Raw genomic sequence first — 20,817 nt, 5'->3', positions numbered from 1 at the left:
CCACTTATTCCAGCTCAGCATCATTTGAGCAAATTCCTATTTATTCCAAATTTTATACAGCCAGGTTTTCCTTTGTCTCGCTTCAGAATGCAGTTTCACGGCATAAATATGGCAGCACATGCTGTTTTTTCACACTGTTATAACCGCACTACCTGTAACTATTTAGAGCAAAAGCTCAACCAGCCTTTCAAGACTTTATTTTACGGCAACATGTAATTGACTCTGTGTATTTTAGCTCTTCCTGTTTTGATTTGTTTGATACTCCAGGTATGAGAATTCCACTTCTCCATATGTGTTTATCATTTTCACGTAACCCTCTTGAAGCTTTTGTTTACTATAAGAATAAAGAATTCAATAAAACAGCTCAGCAGTAATGCAAATAAGGCTTTCTTATTTTAGAAACACCTTTAAAAATGTGAAATAAGCCACTAAAAACATGTTGCAGGTATAATTACAAATCCCAGCTTGAAGAGGCTCATTAAAGTAATTATTTGTGCTTGTTTGAAATTGGCAGTAAAAGCCAAGGGGACTTTTTCCCTCCCGCAATTCTCAGTAGGAGACAAAAAATAGTATTTGTGGGCACAGCAGCAGTGCTTTCTCACTTGAAGACCTTCCAGAAAGTGTGGGAACAATATGTTACTTTCATTCTTTCTCTTCTTTGTTGGATACTAGTGTGGTCATATGAAGTGCCAAACAAACTGGAAAGCTGATAACCCAAGTAGTGGTTTACCTCGAAGCCAATGAACATTTCACGCGCTTCCATCAGTCTGCTGGGCTGATCTGGCAGTTTTGATCTTTGATGGGGTATTGAGCTCTTGCCTTCCTCCGCAGCGTTGGTAAACCGTATCCAAAAGTCACTGTGGAGAAAAGTACCAGCTGAATGAATAAAGGTAAATGTGCGATACGTGTCACTGTGCTGATCCCTCCCATTTGCGGAGACCCTCAGTCGAGGAGTGAGGCTACAGGAGGGCTCTGCTCTTGCTGGATAAGTGCTGGAATCAACTATATGTCGTCATTCGAATGTTGCTCCCCAAATCATAAATCAGCCTTTGCTCTGAGAGGGACCATAAATGAGTTTGGACATGCCTGAAATACGCTGATGTGAATGAATCTGAAGTGGGTAATAAGTTTATTTAAAGGATCAGTTGAGTGAAGAAGACAATATTATGTTGGGTGGGGAGGGGCAGTAAAGTAAGGCAATATAAATACCCCCCCCCTCTCCCCATATGCTGTGTGATCAGTGTAATATCAGTGTAATCTGTGTGTCCTACTATGTTACCTGACACAATAGATCACGTTCACTAAACTTACCACATGGTATTGTTTGCAAATTCTTCAGCAGTATAGTGGGGAAAGAGCTTACCTTGACACTCCCCCTCCCCCCCCCAGCTACTGCTTGGCTAATGGAAAGACTGGGAGAGGCAGCATAACCAGTCATGACGAGAATCTTCACCACTAAGAACTGTTGTAACTTGGCACCAATATAACAAAGCTGTAAGAAATGGTTTACCTGGAAGACCCACATGGAGGGTTATTACATCGAGTTAATTGTAAAATGTGTGAAGAGCAACAAAAGTGCTGCAAAGCATATTTTTGCAGCAATGCTCTCCAGCTCATTTTGGGGATTTCAAAATGCTCCCAGATATCAACCCCTGCATCGCTTCCTCCACAAAGGTCTCAGACTAAAGCAATAATCTGAGCAAAAGCGATGGGTTTTAATCTTCTGGAGATGTGAAGCACCGCCTCCTCATAAGGGGGTGTCTCCACCGGGTTAAAAAGTTCTTTCCATTGTCCATCTATCTCCCAAAGAGGATCAGCCAGCGCTTCCTTAAATTTACTTACAGAACTTCCCTAGAGTCGCTGCTACGAGAGGCACCAAGTGCCCTCAGGCCACAGCTTTTAGCAGCTCCATCCACAACCGAGATCTTAAACAGGGTCCCTTCGCACTCTGTGTCCTGGCCTCACATAAAACAAGGGACAAGTTCTTTGAGGTGTGAGTTGCTTGGATCTCGCTCTTGGCTGTCTACCAATCATTCCCAGAAAACCCTCACAGAACGTTTGGGTTTTACATGTCTGTCTGACTGAGGTTCAGTACATCGAATCAAGCTCACCATCAAGTCGTGATCAATCGACAGCTCTGCCTCTTTTTTTAACCCAACTGTCCGTAACATCTGGCATCAAGCTGGATGAGACAAAGTCAGTTGGCTTTTGCCCTAGGATGCTCTGGTACCAGATATGCTTATGAGAGTCCTTAGGTTCAGACATGGTAATTCTTACTGGAATGGAAGTCCAGTAACAATTCAACAGCTGAGTTCAAGTATCTCCTCCATTCTTGATGTGAGTGTTGCAGTCCCCCAGCAGGGTTACAGAGATGGTAGGTGGCACCATCTCCATGCAACACCGGAGAGCCCTTAAGCTGTGCAGCCCCCAGCCCGTCCAGTGCTCCTTACATCTCTGATGGTAAATCTCATTTACTCCTGGAGATTGGACCTAATCCTGGCAGGGCACATGTTGTTATGCTTTGTTTTTTATTTATTTATTTATTTATTTAAAGGAATACTCATAGCAGTCTTTGTGGAACATTCTTCATGCAAACTCTCCCCTGGGACCGATTTGCCAAGGAAGAGCCCTACAAGCGCAGAGCTGTGCCGAGACACACGGCCCTCATCATGATGCCAAGGTGACAGTCCATCCACGGAGACCTACTGTATAGTGTGACGCTGCCTTTACCATACAATTATCGTTGCCATTCAGTTCATTTGAAACTGTCTTTGTCAGTGCAGAGGGAAGCAGAACAATTTTCCAAAAAAAAGTTAGCATTGCGTTAGAATAGAATATACTTTATTGTCCCATTCCTGGGAAATTTGTCTTGAACAACCATAAGACAGCCAGTGCGCAACATTGGACTCATAAAACAATACATACCATAACATACAATAAAATAAGAAATAAAGCAACAATCAAACTCTATTGAAAACCTACCGTTCTTGTTGCTTTCCTCCATGGCCAGTAGCCTTACTTACAGCTTTACATAGTATTGCTGCACTTTTACTACACCTTTACTATAGCCAACCTTTCTTTTGTATTATGTCTCTGACCCTTTGTTCAGCGCTCTGTGTCACTCACTGTGTGTGAGAAGAGCTCTATAAAAGTACATTGAACTGAATTGAATTTCACTCTAGTAAGTGTGTGTTCTCTTTGGGTCGCTTTACATTACATGCCGTGTTCAGCTCGACCTTGAGGTTTTCCCCAGTTTACCACACTATTTACAGGAATCAGGAGCAAAACTGTATGCAGCAGCAGCAACACAGAGGAGCTCAAGTGTTCGGATCGCGTGACCTCTGCGCAGTTCCCTGATCCGCTTTGGGTCTCGCGCTTCTTCCATAACCTCCTTCGTGGGTCGTTCGGACGGAGGAGCTGCTTTAACTGCTGGAGCATTTGTGAACTCAAGGTGGCGCCATAGTATTTTCTGAGCCCCACCACCACACACACACACACACACACACACACACACACACACACACACACACACACACACAATGTAAAAAGAAAGCGATTTTATTTATTTTGAACAAAATTAAAGTGTACGTTCACTGAACATTTCACAGATATTGTTATAAATATTTGGAATAGAATAAGTTAATGCTGCCACTTTAAATATATTATTTTCAATTTTTTAAAGCATTTAATATTTTTGCCAACGTGAGAAACACACTTTACTTCGGCCGACGGCTGTAAAACAGTCAGTTCACTGGAGGTGGATTTTTACTTCTGAAAATGGACTTTTACTGTTTTTCTCTCTTGCAAAACGTGACGGGTTCAGCTGCTCGCGCGCGCGCACACACACACGGCCGTGATTAAAAGGTGAGAATCACACCTGAATGAAGGAAAAAGGTCTCGGAGCGAGAAAAAAAAAAAAAACAAAAGTAGCGCAACACGTTCGGCGACTGGAAAAGAAATAATATGGAAAATTAATAAAACAGCGGATATGAATCGTCTCATAATTCACTGTTTAAAACAATAGACATATTAAAAATTAAAAAGTAAAAAAATTCTCTAATTGGAATGCTAAGTCTAATATTATTACATGCATTTTCTCTTCATTCTTTCTCTGAGTCTGTAGCTCATATCTTCCAAAGTATATTTATAGAGGAAATATTTTCATTTTTTAAACCTGTTATGAACTAATCAATAAATGAAAATTAAAGTTGAATTACGAAAATGTTGCAGTGTTTAATATGACATAAACTCTGAACTAATACGTGAAAGAATAAAACGTTGTACATGATTTAATTATCCAACACAGTCGATTGGGACAGCGATGCCGTTAAGTTAATTTACTATTATTTTTGTTTTAAAGACTCAGTGAACCGAGAAAGCACTGACTGACTGACTGACTGTTTAAGAGTCACTGAGGAGAAGTTTGGAGACATAGTCTGTATTTTACTTATTTCTTCAATGTCGCTCTCTTCTTAAAATACAATGACTACAGATAAAAACAAGGTGCAGAAAATTTTCTGTTTTATTCGTTGGCTTGTTGTTGTTCTCAATCATGTGACCGACCCTAAACATAGAAAAATAAATTTGAGAGATGTCCATATAGCATATGGACCAAGTTTCGACGCTTTTACAGACACGGCGCCACTTATTCTCTAATAAAATAAATGCAGTGTTTATTACTTGGTTAAACATAATAAACCTGCATATTTATTATCTGACTATACAAAGTATGTCGTCGTACCCATCGTATCACCACTTCATAAATAAAATCAATAAGAGTTATGAATATATTTCAGCCGCGTTTGAAGCGAACATAAAACTTGGAATAAATAATATTTCATCTATTTCAGTCATACTTCGTGTGAAATAACTCGCCTATATAGTATAATTCAAAGTGTAAACGGTGAATAAACATATGCAGTAACTTGGTGCCTTAAGATATTATGAGTAAATAAATAAAGTGGAGCGTGATTAGTACAGCATTCATTTCAAAATTGCCTTCAGTTATTTCTGGTCAAACTAAGCTGGTCATCATCCTCACACAGTTTTACCCTGCAGGACGAACGGGTAAATCACTGTAAATGATTATGCCACTTCTCCGAGGACACTTCTCGGCAAGTCCTCTTGGACAAAACAACGTACCAGAGAAGTGAAGGTTCATATTAATCATTCACTGATGTAATAATAAGAGAGAGACTGTAGTTTCCAGCAAACGCAGTAAAACCGCGTGTTTTACTGCGTCCGAAAGCAGCCAACTGGTCTTTTCACCTCGAGTCTGCGTCGATATTGTGAGGCAAAGTGCTGCTTCTCCGAGGTTTTTCTGGGATCTCCAGACCCTTATTGTGCTCCTGCTATTCTGCTCTCTCCATCCGTGGGTCTGCGTGGCGCCAGCAGCGGGCAGGAGAGGCGAGAAAAAGGCAGATTCTCGCAGCGAACTTCCCGTTGTGATCTTTTGGGTGATAAAAACAAAAGTGAGTTTTGTTTCCCCTTCGGCCTCGGGCAAGAAAGAAAGAAAGAAAGAAAAGAAAAGAAAAGAAAAGAAAAGAAAAGAAAAGAAAAGAAAAGAAAAAAGAAACTAAGGGGTGATCATCTTGAGAAGGAGCGACAGGTCTTTTTTCCTCCTTTGTGTGAACTTCTCTTTTCAGGCAGGGCGCTCATCCGTGTGATTCCCCACTTATTGTCATTACTTATTTATTAATTGTTCCCTCCTGGGTGTAATTGAGCAGGGAGAGACTTGTGGCCCGAGGGGATCATGGAATCTGGTGCTGGAGGATCAGGGGCAGCGGCCTCGCTTGCGCTCCGCAAAGCAGCAGCGCAGGGCGTCGTGCGCGTTTACCACCGTCATCATATTTATTATTATTATTATTATTATTATTGAAAATGATAATAATAATAAGAAGAAGCTATCTGTCGCCTCTCCCCACGTACTTCGCTCCCCTGTTTGGTTAATTCCTCAGTGCACTCAGTCCTTGCACTCACTTACTCGCTGGGAAAACGAATCGATCGAAAGTTCATATGAGAAAAAAGAGAGACTAAATAGGCAGTGCTGTTCTTTACGGGAAAAGTGCTCTGGGGTTTGGGGGGGGATAGAAGCCTGTAGCATGTGCAGCGCCTGCAGCTACAGCCGGAGCGGAGCCTCTTCCCTCATTACGGCAATTATCTCGACTCTAATTTAGCCTCAGACCAAACTTGAGCAACTACTCCAAATGAGGCCGTAAAAAGTGGTTTTGTACCTGAAGCGGCCTGTAATTCCTCCTAAAACGCTTCCTTTTGGTAATAATAGGGGGATAGGATGGTGGCCCCTCCAGCCCCACAACTACTACTGTCGTTCACCTTCACTGTACACAGCCGGGTGGCTGGGTACTCTATTCTTACTGTCCCCTCGGGTAAGTACCCTGCTCCGGGGCACTGCAGCCCAAGTGGGATTCGAACTACAAACCTTCCGACTGTAAGAGAACAGCTGTAGGCAGGAAACGCCCTGCTGCGCCCGTCAATAATTCCACTGCTAGCGGAGGACGTGACTGGATTCGAACCTATATAACAGTGGAGGCCTCGATCCACAGTGTGATTTACGTGAGTGTTCTTCCGGGGGGGGATGTTGAGAGCTACGGGTAAGGGCTGCAGTGATACACTGTGCGTTCTGTTCGCTCAAGTTTTATGTGACACACACACACACAGCAACGTTTGTGGCCTATGAACCATAACCACCGGCGGTCGCGAGGCAGGTCCGTCATTTCAGTGCGTGTGCAGAAAAGCCGTTACATCTTAAATTGTCGCTACTCTTCCAGACACACGATTCTTACCTTTATTATAATAAACTCAGAGTGACACTCGTGACTCTCCTGGGCCTAGGATTACTTACACTGCTCAATACGCGACTTCACCGTGATTTACCCCTTCACGCAGAGGGCTATTCTAGTACGAATCAGGGTAAATTCCCCGGTCAGGGTTCGAATGGGGACCACCGTGTAAATGGAGCGTAGAAGTAGAGTAAATTCCCGAGCTGCGGGACACGCGCTGTGCGACTTGTTCGTGTCCCAAACAGCCGCTGAGGCTGCGAGTTACAGTGATTTACCGCAGTGCGCTAAGTATCTGAGGCTACGGAGTCACTACACTTATTTTGGGGGATGGAAGTTAGTTTCCTTCGGCCTGATGTACAAAACAAAAGCTGTGTCCAGTGTGTGTATGTGAGCGAGAGAGACACTGGATCGGCGTCTCCTCCTCGTGTCTGCGGCACTATTAAAAACGTCGTTTAAAAAGAAAATGTATCGAAGGAGCGTGTCGCGGCTTTAATGTGTCGCCGCGGGGGAAATTCCAGTTAAACAGGTGTTTCCAGCGCTTTCACACCTTCGACTCTATAGCAATAGAAATTAAATTCGTAGTCAAACAGCTCTCGTAGAATCTGCTGCAAGAGCAATTTTTCCGTGAAAGAAAACAATGTGAGTTTCATGAGTTAATCATCTATATTTACATTTAATGTCATGTTAAGCCCATTTCAATGCTTCCCAACCGCTTCACACTAATAATGCTTTTATAGTCCAGTTCACTTTAATGTGAATCTTTATGCAATACGGAATTTAATTGTAAAATCTGGCATGCAGAAACGGGAAAACTTTCAGTCAACACGGAAAACTAGCATAATGAAAAACAATAAACATTTTATTGTTAATTTATTTAACAAATATATTCATAATATAAATGGTAATATTTTTCAAATATACAGTATATTACAGTACACAAATCCCTTTCGAAGGGAACACTTAGACAGTGCTGTTAAAATGCTATAGTTCATATTTAGCAAAAGAGCAAACAACTGCTTATGAAAGTTAGAAACCCCCACTTTTCTCTTGCCTGTTAAGAATGCAGAAAACACCAACTGGCACTTCTTTTTCTCAGAAGTGTAAAAAATGTCCTTAACCTACTTTGGGATTAAGGCATGTGGAGGCATTTAGCTCTGAACCGGCCTCAATACAGAGTTTTGCAGGGTATCAGTGGCTTCACAAGGATCAGCCCTGTGGAACAGCTACCTTTCTGGGGATTACTTCTGATTTTATAACAAAGCTAGAAGTTGCCAATGATATGATCAGATATGGCATCATTAGTACAAGTCTGCATTTGCCAAAGTGTATTACCTGCTCGGGGCAACATGAGCCTTCTCTCGCTCTACTCATACCGGGCCAGAAATTACACAAAGCTGCAATGACATTTTAAGTTCTTTTGTTTGCGCCACAGCTCTCACACACAAAATCTGGCACGGTTTGTGCGGGGCATCCGCTGCAGCAAGGCCTTTCCCCTCACGCCAAGTGGTACATGCTGTATCCAACATGGGCAGCGTAGAGACCAACAGGTGACACGGGCAAAGAGTGTCTCTGGAAGGGGTGCGAGGCTCCGTATGAGGCCGGGACGTGGGCACTGAGGGGAAATGAAATCCCAAAAGCAGGAGGAAGCATGGGCTTGGCTGCCATTTTCAGCTTTTCCAGTTCGGCCTCCTGCAGGCGTTTGGCTTTGGCCCGTCTGTTCTGGAACCAGATCTTGACCTGCGTTTCGGTCAGGTTCAGCGAGCTGGAGAACTCCGCGCGCTCGGCTATGGACAGGTACTGCTTCTGGCGGAACTTCCTCTCCAGGGCCAGCAGCTGGGTTGTTGTGAATGGGGTCCGAGGCTTCCTGTTGGTCTTGTGTTTTCTCAGGGGACAAGCAGGGGGGCTGAGCCTTCCTAAAATAAACACAGAAATGTCAGTCAAATTGTCCTTAGCTTAACCGGATAGTGGCCTTCTCTTTAAGATTGCGGCATAGCATAATTAATACATGCTTCTTAATGTGATTTTTAGTGTTAACTAACGATGGAGAAGCTGAGCTCACTTGTGTTGAAACAGCTGCAGCGATGAAGGAACGACGGCATTCACAGCATGACTTTGCAGTGCCTTTCTAATAACTATTTCAAATATTTCTAATATTAATTGCCCTTTATTACCGGAGCCAAATAAATAAATAAATAAATAAATAAAATACTTTCCCTGTGTTCAGCTCCATGAGACAAACACGGGGCAGAGTGCCGGATTTCCAAAAGCTGCGCGCACAAGAAGTGCTGCGAAAAGTGTCGCTCCGCTACCCGGCTCTGCGGTCACAAGTCTGTCTCTCACACACACACACACACACACTTAGTAAGTGTTCACTCACTGGCAGGAGGAGGAGGCGAGAAGCGCGCGCTCTGCACCCACGAGCCGCGCTCCTGCCTGTCGGCGGGGCTCTCCGACTTGACAAGCGCGTCCTCCTGCAGCTTCATTATTCCTCCCAGCGGGAAGGGCGAGCCCACGGCCAGCGGGGACACGGGGGTCTCCGCGCCGCTCAGGGAGCCCACGACTCTGGCGCCGAGCGCGTGAGAGGTGCCCGCCAGCACCGGAGCGCCCGCTTCCGACAGCGCCGCCGCGGCCGAGTCTCGGCTGGGTTTGCGATCGGCCATGAGCGCCTCCACGCTGAACGGGAGGACGGGCACTTTCGGCTTGTCCGCGTCCTCCTCCCCGGGCGAGCTCACACTCGTCTGCATCTCCGCGCGGCCGCTCAGCACCGACTCTCTGCAACTCCGAGGCGCGCTGCTCACCGACGGGGGCCCCGAGCGCCGTACAGCATCGTCTCGAGCGGCGACGCGCTCCGCAGACGCGTTTAATAGGATGGGTGCTGAGCGCCTCGGCCAATCAGCGCCCACGTGGGCGGGGCCCTCGGCTGCCGCTCCGGCGCTCTTTGTCGGCATCCAGAATGTAAACAATTAAGTTGCGTCTTGCAGTGGGAATAAACAAAATGCATGTTTGTTAAAAAAAGGGCCACTGTAGCAGTGTGGAACCGGGCGTCTAAGCGATTCCATCCGTGGGCGGGTGACGTCAACTTTGAGAAAAGTGTCAAAACTTTAGAGGTAGTAGTACCATTTCCAGTTGGTAGTTCATTCTTTTTTGGACATTATTATATATTAACTGTAATTGCTGCAACTATCAACGTTGTCATTGAAATGGTATATAGACAGATAAATACTGTAAATAAACGAAGTCACCATCGCGTCGCCGTCAACATCATGATCATGTGCCTTTTTTTCTGAACACACTTTTTGTTCCGTCGCTGTTACTCTTTTAACGGCTCTGTCTGTGTTACGCTGCATTGGGCTTTATCAGATTCCCCAATAACTTAACCACGCAAAGAAAAAGAAGCAGTTCTTGCGCGCGTGCAAGTTGCGCATTTGGGGCTTTCTGTAATGTCATGGGTCCCTCGCTGGGGAAAGTTTATTGATAGCTGCGGGGCTCTAATCACATAGAAACACGCAGGGCCTTCCAGTCATTTAAGGGTAATTATGGGGCTTCGGGGGAAGGATTTTCTTCCTTTGACTGAAACCGTTCAAATCAGAAATTATGTCCATTCAGAAAAGGGGGCCGGAGGAATACGGGAGGCGAATGGCGCATTAAACCCTAACCCTTGGATATATTTCAAGCCCATTATCGTTATAATGACAGGAACATCTTGGGGCAAAAAGACATATAATAATATATTGATTATTTTAATGTGATATATTAAGTAATAATACTACGTTAGGACATTATTTATTTGTTGTAATTATTTAAAGCGGTACAATTTCTACAATACATCAGCCAACATTATCATGCGATTGTTCTTGCACAATTGATCTTGTATTAAGACAACGTTGCAAAGAGAAAAACCTGAACGTTTTCAGTTCTGGGTCCAGTGTGACGGGATGAGCTTCCTTTGTCACTCAGAACTGCCGAATCCCTCTCAGCATTTAAGGGCCTCGGATCTCATCTGCTTCAGGCTCACTTGTCGTCCGATCTCCCGTCTATTGCATACATTTTCTTTATATAATATGTCACGAATACAGTCGTATTTCTTACCAGTTCTATACGCTGCTATTCGTGTCATGTTAGTGTTAATGTTCTCTGTCTTCCAGTTCTTTAAGCAGCTTCCCATGTGATGTACGCTGCTTTAAACGGTGACTTTTGATGATGTTCGTGTCTCCGTCTGTGGCGAAATTAACGTCTGTTTTCGGTGACTTGTACATCGCTTTGGAGAAAAACGAAAATGGGCTACAGTAATAAAGCTTCATTTGGGACAAAGCCGTTAGATGATGATGATAATAATAATAATAATAATAATATGTCTACAACAATGACAAAGTTAAATTACTCCATTTTTAGCTGTAATCAATGCAGCAAAGTGAATGAAAATGAAAGTGTAATAAATAAATGTACATGAATAAAATATAGTACAGTGGAGGGTAAGTGCGGTGCAGCGGTGTGTTCGCGGAGACACTCGGAGGAGTAATGAGTGTTTCCTTCTCTGGGAAGCGCCTGCGTTGCTAATTGCGGAGTATAAACAATCTGTCACGATTAGTCAGTCCCTCTAATAGGCAGACAAGTTATGTTGTTTTTAGGCGCCAGCAGCGGCTCCATCAAAGGCTGCCGCTTCAGGGAGACTATTGAAAAAGTTTAACCCGCATCAAGAGCGCCCCCCCCCCCCGCTCCCGCCCTAGCCCTGGGACATTAGGCTATTCAGCCTGAAAAATTAGCTTTCTCAGCCGATCACACGCCATTTTCCAACTTTTTTTCTTTTTTTTCATAAGGACTAGTTTAATAATACTCAAAAGAAAAAGGTCACTACCCCCTACTAGTCTTCATTGGAGCGCCCCCCCCCCAAAAGAAAAAGATTCCTTAGCAGGAGCTCGGGGGGCAGCAGCAGTCTCCGTGGTGGAATGCGGAGTTATGCGCCTCTTGGCATTCGTTTAGTGAGCGCTCTTCTGCGTGGGGTGGGGGTGCTATAATTTAGGAGTATCTGCTGTTTTACATGTGAGAAAAGTGCAAGGTGATTTTGCGACCTTTGTCAGCGGACTTCGGCACGCCGTAATAAACCCAGATATTGCTTTATGATTCTTGCTTTTTTTTTTTCTTCATTTTTTTATCTTCTCCGTTTCTCTTTGGATAAACAGCAATCGGCTGTAACTGATACAAAATTACACGCAAACAGCAATTTAACTTTTCCTTAATTTCACATCCGGAGCTGCAGAAGAAATAAATCCGCAATTAAGCTCGAGAGCACTTAAGAGCCTATTACATAAAATGAGGCGGCAGTGTGTTTTCGCCCTCTCTCCGCCTTTGATGTCGGCAGATCTCAGAAGGAGCAGGTCTGTTTGAAGTGAGCCAGTCCCTCGAGGAGCTTCTGCCCCCTCGCGCATCGCGCATTCTTGGACCCCGACCCCCAAAAAAATGCACAAGCACAAATAGAAATATGCACAAAAGATACGCACTGACGCGCGCCCTCTAAAATGTATCCGTATTTCTGCAGGGCTGCGGAACATTGAAATGAAATGAAATTGTTGGCGCAGCCATCTCTGCGTTAGAGAAGTGGTAAATTAATTATACTTAACGGAGGTAACAAAGTACACGCTCACACCATCGGTTTTCTTAAACCGGAAGAGAAGAACATTTATTTACATACGTGCTTCATCAGAACACATCACGTACAAAGGTCATGTGATCGATACTTCACCAACATGAGAGCACATTGAATAGAACCTCCAACAGAAATGAAATGAAATGATGTGCGTCGCACGGCTCTGAGGAAACACTTGGCAATAACAGCAAGCATCGTCTTACTTGTTTACTTGAGTTTATTTGCGTCGGGAGCAGAAGGATACTGGCATTTAGAACACTATATATATTATCATCACTATATTATCACTATATATATATGGGGCAATTAGCATCCCAAACACTGCCTTTTCCCAAGTAATGAATGTGCCACGGCAAAGGCGATTACCATACCGTTTTATTTTAATCTTGGTGCAACAAATGAGGGCTGAACCCGGGTATAAAAACAACTAAGAGCCACTTGGGCCCTTTGTTTGACTTTATAAACTCAACCTTTGATAGGGAGTCAGGAGGCAGAGACTCGGGACAAAAGCCCTTTGTCGTCCTCCCACTGAAAGTTGTCTTAACCCTTTTCATGCGAAGTCTGTCAATTTTGACTCCAAAGACTTGAAAGGAACGGTGGCTATCAAAACGGGAAGGGGGGGGGGGGGTGTTTGCCCCTCTGTGAAAGTAAAATCTAAATGACTTCATAACAACCATGGTCAGCTGAACACACATGTGCCTTATTAAATCTAGAGGCCTAATTTATCCAGTATTTTGCCATGTTTAGGCTTGACCCCGTACACACTGTATTTATGGTCAGTCCTCTCTGTTCAGCATAAACGGAAGGCGCCAGCAGGCGGCGTAGTCGTTGCTGCCTTACAATGTGAATGTTTGTGGATCGAATCCCCTTTCGATCCGAGTTCCGGCATAGACCCATACCGCAAGAGCGCCCTGCCCTGCAAAGGGTGAGTCGCCTCGCACCGCTGGGTGTCTGGTAAAGAAAGGGCCACAAGGACTTGCAGGTTCGGATGAGGTGTCCCGCGCCTGGGTTGTGCACGTGCTTCCAGGTGAGAGGCTGCTGCCCCTTTAAAAGGTTGCCGCTCGCCGCTCCGAGAGGAATGCGCTATTTCCAGGGCCCGAAATTAATTTGATCGCGACATTTTGATGCACTTGAGCAAGATGAAAGGAAGGGCCGGCCGTCTCCTCCAAGATCTCCATAATTACAGATAATATATCCTATTTCAAAGCAATTAGCCCAATCAGGCGTAACGAGGCACTTGGCTGCCAGGGAGTAACAATGGCTCACGGTTATTTAAGCTTCAGAATGGCTCGCGTCCGCGGATCTTCTTGGCCGAGCTGCGGGTTCTGCTGCTCCAAGTCGCGCGCGGGACCGAGCCGAGCCGAGCCGAGCCGAGCCGAGCCGAGCGGAGCCGTTACCACCAGCTTTCCGCGCTCTTAGTGGGGAAGTGGCAGCGACACGGATGGAGGAGCTGCCGCGGTCGGGGCGCTGCGTGGATATTTCCACTGAGCGTCACACACTGACCGGGCAGCGCGTGAGGGGGTTACCCCCACTGGAGCGAAAAGTCGGTGCGGAAATGATGGAAAAGTCGCCGTGCCGCGTGTCATATGTGGCGGAACATGATCATCATGTAGAGTTACACCTCACCTTTTCTGACAGCTGTTAAGAAGACTGTGTGTGTGTGTGTGTGTGTGTGTGTGTGTGTGTGTGTGTGTGAGAGAGAGAGAGAAGGATGATTAAGAGTCTGCTACCGGCGTGGCGAATTATCTGCTCACTATTTTACTGTCCAGGCGCCTCTTGATTCACTCGCGGATTCATGGCAGAAACGCGTCGTTTTCGAGGAATTCACTCTAGTGACAAAGTGAAACGGCTGAAATAGTGACATATTTACATATTTCATAACACACTTACTGCTGGAGCCCTGCGACAAGCGGCCTCCGGGGTGAGCGGTCGGTGTCCCACCAGTGTCAACGACTGGGTCAAATGGGGTCAAGGGGCCGCAACAAAAATGCTGAAGTCACGTGGAAGTCGAGGAATCATCTAGAAATATATTTCTGCTACAAAATGGTCATATGAACTTGAAGGCGATACTTGTACATTTATTTGAATTTTTACGGCCGCTGTGCGGATCACTGAATGGATACAAACGCGATATTACAGCTGTGCTCCTACAAACAGCACTTTGACCGCGTGTGTTCGCTCTGTTCGATTTTATTGAGTCTCGAGGAGGGGGAGGGAGACCCCACGGACGGGTCGCTCGCGCACGTGTCCCGCTCTGTCACGAGCTGCTTTCTCGCGACGTCGGGAGCGCTGCAGGGACCTTCGGCTTGCGCTCCACTTTCATTCAAGGAGATTCTCGCGCTCCGCACCTTGTAATGACGCAAAGGAGCAAATAATGTGCTGCGTTCTTGTTGCGCGAGAACGAAAGGAGGATCGCGCGACAGATGCCCGCTGTCCGTCTCGAGCGCACCGAGGAAACGGCTCGTGGCCGTTTGTGGCGACCGCGCGCAACACCAGAAATCATTAAAACAAATCATAAATTATATGGCCTCGCGCTGTAGTCTCTCAGGAAAGTCTCCTGTCTGCCACTGTTTATTTTGTGACTCTGGATTTCGCAAAATGTAATTAAAAAAGATCTATTTCCTTATTTCACTTTGTTTCCTTATTTTCCTTAACCTTATCCTACAAAGTTTTTTTTTTTTTTTTTTTTTTTTTTTTTTTTTTTTTTTCCTCACATGGATCATCGAGTTAAAAATAAAATGGCATTTAAATTAGAGCGAAAAATTACGTTTAAATGACGTACAGAGTTGTTCTCTGTATTATTGTCACCTAAACATTTTATTGTTTAATATACTTTAATAGTTTTGTTAAAGTTTTAGTATTGTTAAGGACGAATTTACATTGAGACCCCGCACCCGTTTCTTTACAGTTAAGCGGAAAATTTATGCAAAATCCTACGAGATTAAAAAAATGTTAATTCGGTAGCCGTTAAAAAGTCGTTATTTCGCTTTGTTGTTTTATCTGTGCATAAGAAATAAAATCATTATAAAATCATTACAAAATTCACTACTAGTATCAGTCAGTTGCGCCTGTTCTGCAGCAAGAGAAGCGGATGTGAATGAATCATAAATGACTCATTTATGATCACATTCCAAATATACAATTTATTGTTTGGTCAACAAGAGCAACGATAGTAAACTGATTTCTCAGTGTAACGCAAATGTGTCAATAGGAAAATAATGATCATTCATATTCATTAATTACAGTAATAGCATTCATGTTATCATCAAACACCTGTACATATGCAGCAACAACATAATAATAATAATAATAATAATAATGGTAAATCTCTTGTGGTTTCCTCATATTTCACTTCACCAGTCTTGGTTGTATCTCATCTCTGATCCCAGGTCTCTTCCAGGATGAACGAACGTCCGTCGTTTTCTGCTCTTTTTTTTGGCTGCTGTCGGCTGCGGAATTAAAATATCATATTTAAAAACACCATTCGAAAGCAACGCAACTGAAAAATATTATGCTGTGGTTTTCGAAATAATTGTTCTATTTGTTAGAGAGATATATTTTAAAACATCTTCTTTTATCAAGGTCGTGTTTAACTATTCACTTGGTTTAATTTCAGATCCTGTTGTTACTTATGGAGACAGAGAAACGTCCCCGGATTCGGGTCCCGTTTTTATCCGTGTTGTATTTTTTAAATTTTATTTTCTTCCACCTGAATTCTCCGAGCGTGAACAGCCTCATTACACGTGCTTCGTGTTTTATGGCTGAAATCAATCTGTTTTGTTCATTTTCGAACAAAGGAAGAATATATGTGGAGGTTTTATTTGAATCTTTTCATAATGTATAATAATAATGTATTCGTTGTGCATCGTGGTGATTGATGGATTGATTCATTACTAATAAACCTCTGCCTTTGCGACCAGGGTTTTCACCTGACGTGCAGAAATACTTGAGAGGAAGAGCCCCGCTCTTGGGTTCCAGAGCTTCGGTGGATGGGTTCGGATCCTGTCACAGCTAACGCTCTCACTGCAGTCTCAGGGTTATTGGTTTGAATCCTGCTTCTGCTGCGAAACACTTGATGATGCAGATGCTTTCCACGGACTGATGGAGACAGAAAAGCCTTGTGTTTACATGGGTAAATGCAGCAAAGTTGATTATCTGACACTGGATATCTGAGAAATAAATGACAGGTGACAGTTAGTCACAAATACAATTATATATACCCACACTGATGCTGTTCAAGCTGAGCGCGCGCACACGCACACTGACATACAGGAACACACACAGATAACATATATATATATATATATAGCAAACGTGTGCGAATAGGTGGTGGGCCCAGATTACGGAGAGAACAAATGTCGTTGTGATGTGAGCAGAAACGACCCCTAGATGACACTCGGGGGAGGGGGGGCGGGGGTGAGCGCAGTGGTCTTTATAGGCCCCGACTCTCCACTGTGTGCCCCACAGTGCGGCCCCGCGTTACCCCTGTAAACGTGAGATAAAACACCGTTTTTCCCCGTCAATTACAGCGGCCCATTTCTCACTCGAGCGGGAATTTAATTATCCAGCGCCGCTCCTGATTGCGCGGGAAGCAGGAAGCGCTTCTAAACACGCTTCTAAACACGCTACACCCTGATACACTGATACACTGATACACTGCACACTGGGACACTACACGCTACACACTGACTGATAGTGATACACGGCGCAATGAATCGATACACTGATATACAGTCCGCTGGATTTTACTGTGTAAATGGTTTCACTGAGCGGAGCTGATAAAAAAAAGCTTCACTGAACTGAATTAGGTAACGAGTTCACTTCTCACATCGTCTTCATATCATTGCTCATTATCGCAAAACCTATAATAATAATAATAAGAAACTTTCTTAAACATTAATCTCGATTATTATAAATATGAATATTAACTTTAATAAATTAAATTACTGATCTGTCTTTCAACTGAACTCCATACTGACTTTTTAAACACTTATACGCCGGTTTTACGTTTTAATACATTCGTTAATTAATCGTACCCACGCAAAAAAGAAACACAAAAGAAAATCTGCCTTTTGTTGCAGGGAACATAGGAGCATGAATCTAGTTACTTCATTGTCTTGGCTACAAAATGAGCGGTTTTAACATGTATTTTCCATCCATTACCCCTCCGGAAAAAAAAAAAAAAAAGGTCACAAGCAGGATTCTTAAAGCAAGCTCAAAGTCTGACACCTCTTTTGAAAGTATGCAATAATAATAATAATAATAATAATAATAACAGTAAATGTAGTTTTACGAATTACAAGTCCTGATTCAATTTTAAATAATTACATACTGCCAAGATCATGTTGTTGTATTAATATGTTATTTTGTAAACTTTAACCCATTGATTGTGATGTCCTAATATTTCATTCACTGTGTTGATAAATGTAAAATACAGAAACAAGACAAGGTACAGAAGATAATCCGTAGAGGTAAAGGGAGCAAATACCTCTGCATCAGTGTCACTTTGCTTTTGTTCACAGCTGACCTGGGACATTTCTTTTTTGTCAGAAACTGTTTTTTTTTTTTTTTTTTATTAGAAATGCTTAAGACCTTTAAAATAATCTAAAGATATATAATGTAGAATAATTTGAGACATGTTCTGGGCCAAACTGTCTGATGGAGGCCACCAGCACTAGCACTGTAAACGGTTCGGAAGCATCTGCATTCGGAGGAGGTCCAGAGAGGACAGCTGGAGGACAGACACGATGGACAAAGGGGAAAGTCAGAAAGTGAAACTGTGGCATCGCTGCAGACGGGATGTTCCTCTTCCTCCACTGGTCCCGGACACGATGACAATTTGCTTTCCTTTCCAAATGCTCAGTTTAGCCCGGTTGCTGCCCAGACTGGCCTTACCCACCGTGGGGAGGTGACCTGTGTCCTGTCCTTGCACTCCCTCGATGGCTTTGATCGTTTCCGCAAAGGTTTGAGGTTTTGCAGAAATACAAGAGGAGGTTCAGGTAGCGCAAATAAAACGAGCCAAAAATAAATGATACAATGACTTCCACAGATTTCTCCTCCTTGTGCAGCAGCACCACGTTTGACCCCCTTCGTTGAGTCTGTGTGTCACGTAATGAACTCCTTTCACAGCAGTATAATTTCTCCCAGCATCTGCTCTCCTGGGGGACAGCAGCGGGGAGGGGACTGTCTCCAGAGGAGCCCTAAAAGCCACGTTTGAGCAGAATTTTTCCAACGAACCTAAGAAGTAAGTGATGAAAACACAGGGGAGCAACACCACTAACAACATGGTGAAAACGGTGACATCGTTGGCCGTGCAAAACTTTTTATCATCAACTGTGAAATGTCCCTCTGTTTTCATGGCCGAGTGTCTCTGCCGCAGCGATAAACGGCCGTTTTTGTTTGAAAATGAAGTAAGTTTTAGACACCAGTGAATCAGAGTCCACGACCGCTGGCTTGCTGCACCGGGGGCTTTTCATCAATGCCCGCTTGGCCTTGTATTTCGGGGCAACAATTAGCCGACTGCTCGCAGTGTCCAAGTGAGGCTTTTATCGTGAAACCACGCTGGGTATTGTGTGACAGGCTAAGTGGTCAAGTTTTCCTTCTGCTTCAACATCTGGTTTTTACCTACATTTGGGCTTGTGCACTAATTAGACAACATCAGTCTTCATGTTGCCAGGCATTGTTTGAAAAGGGACCCCATATAGAGGGACTCTGTAATGTCAAAAACTAAAGACAGTTAGATATTACTGTCTAGACAGATATTTTTCATAAGCAGCTCATTTCATATGTATCAAAAGTGTTTTTTTCAGAAAAGCTTAAATGACCCTTATGTAAACTTATAATGTTATGTAAATGTCCTGAGCACTGTTGTTAGCAATTTTGGTCTTCAGCACTGATACACTCCTGGGCTCATCCTACACCAACCAAACTTGCATCCTCCAAGTTTGCATTAAACTTTGGGCTGGAGTGACTCATTTCATTCTGTCTGGGGGGAGAAGAAGAAGTGAAGTTCTTTGTTCTCCACTCTTCTGTTTAATGCCACAGTAATTTTACTGAGATGAGCACTATTCAATACCCTTCTCACAGCACAAAGGATTATCTGGGTGGCACAGTGGTGCAGCGGGTAGCGCTGGGGTCTTACAGGACCTGGGCTGCTCAGTCTGCGTAGAGCTTGGACGTTCTCTCTGTGCTTGTGTAGGGTTTCTCCCACAGTTTGAAGAGGGGTGTTTCCGGTGATCTGGGCACTCTAAATTGCCCATTGTGTGTGTGTGTGTGTGTGTGTGTTAAATTGTGCAAGTCCTCCTGGATGAAGGTATCAGATAAATATTGGCTGATAATCATTTTGCTGCTTTGGTGAAAGTAAATTTATCGGCTCAGGTAGCGTGAGACGAGAAGATGAATCATTCACCCGAAAAGGTTCATTTTTTTTGTGTGTGACTCAGAGGAGGTGAATTCGGGAGAAAAAGAGCCGTGCAGCATCTCCAGCCTTCAATCGTACCTTGTTCATGTCTCACTGCAGCTAGTATTCGCAGGTGCACAGGTGAGCTCACACTCCATTGTACACAAACGTGATTTTGACACTTACAGGGGGTCCATGTGCACCGGTGCTTAGTGTGATCTTCCAGCCTCGCAGCCCTTTATGTGTCTGACCTAAACTATACAGACTTACAATAAATCTCAGCGGCACATGAGCCAGGTCTGTAGTGTGGATAGAGAAGTGAATCAGAATCAGAATCAGAATCAGAATTGATTAGTGGAAAATAGATAAGAGAAAGTAACTTTGCTGAGGACAGTGACACGGCACTTAGAGTGGAAACCCTCTGTTTTCAATTGTGACACTTTCTTTTGTTTTAACTCTAAGACACATTCAGCCTGTGAGGTCAGAGGGTTAGGGTTCAAGGATGGGGATCTGTTATTGTGACCCCTGAACACGTCCCTGCCCCCTCCCCCGGGGCAAGGCGGACCCTGCGGAGCGTGTTCTGAAGCCGCAGCTCCAAATTTCAAGCGATCCAGGTCGTGATACGTCGCCAGGGCAACGTGTCGACATCCCGCAGGAATCCGCTGCAATAACCAGCGTCCTCAGATGCTGGACAGGGCAGCAGCGAAGGGGCCGGACATTGGCGCACGGCTCAGCCGGGGCACATGAGCACCGAGCCTCACGCAAAGTGGGAGACTTTCTGCAGCTGCCCAAGTGCATACTGGGAGAAGAAACATGCTATGGTGGTGTGTTGTAATGGTAATGCCAGCCTGTTTTGAAAGGGGAATTCTTTTGAGGTCATGGGTTCAAATCCCAGACAAATGAAAACTCCTGTACACCTCCCGTTCCTTACATTAGTGTAATTTTAATGCAGATTGTGTGTAAATGCTAGGGCA

At 44.2% G+C, this 20,817-nt stretch overlaps 1 protein-coding gene across 1 annotated transcript; it reads right to left on the bottom strand.

Annotated features, from left to right (window-relative positions):
• Positions 1–7,792: 7,792 nt before the first annotated feature.
• Positions 7,793–9,622, bottom strand: msx1a (muscle segment homeobox 1a). Its single transcript, XM_029256380.1, has 2 exons — positions 9,178–9,622; positions 7,793–8,713 (listed from the first exon to the last, which is right to left on the bottom strand). The coding sequence occupies exons 1-2, from the start codon at positions 9,542–9,544 to the stop codon at positions 8,295–8,297; spliced, it is 786 nt and encodes a 261-aa protein (XP_029112213.1). The 5' UTR covers positions 9,545–9,622; the 3' UTR covers positions 7,793–8,294.
• Positions 9,623–20,817: the final 11,195 nt, after the last annotated feature.

This window comes from Scleropages formosus, chromosome 11 (assembly GCF_900964775.1).
Source record: "Scleropages formosus chromosome 11, fSclFor1.1, whole genome shotgun sequence".
In the NCBI taxonomy this organism is placed as follows: domain Eukaryota; kingdom Metazoa; phylum Chordata; class Actinopteri; order Osteoglossiformes; family Osteoglossidae; genus Scleropages; species Scleropages formosus.
Note: the sequence above shows the minus strand (reverse complement) of the source record. Positions and strands in the feature narration are given on the sequence as shown.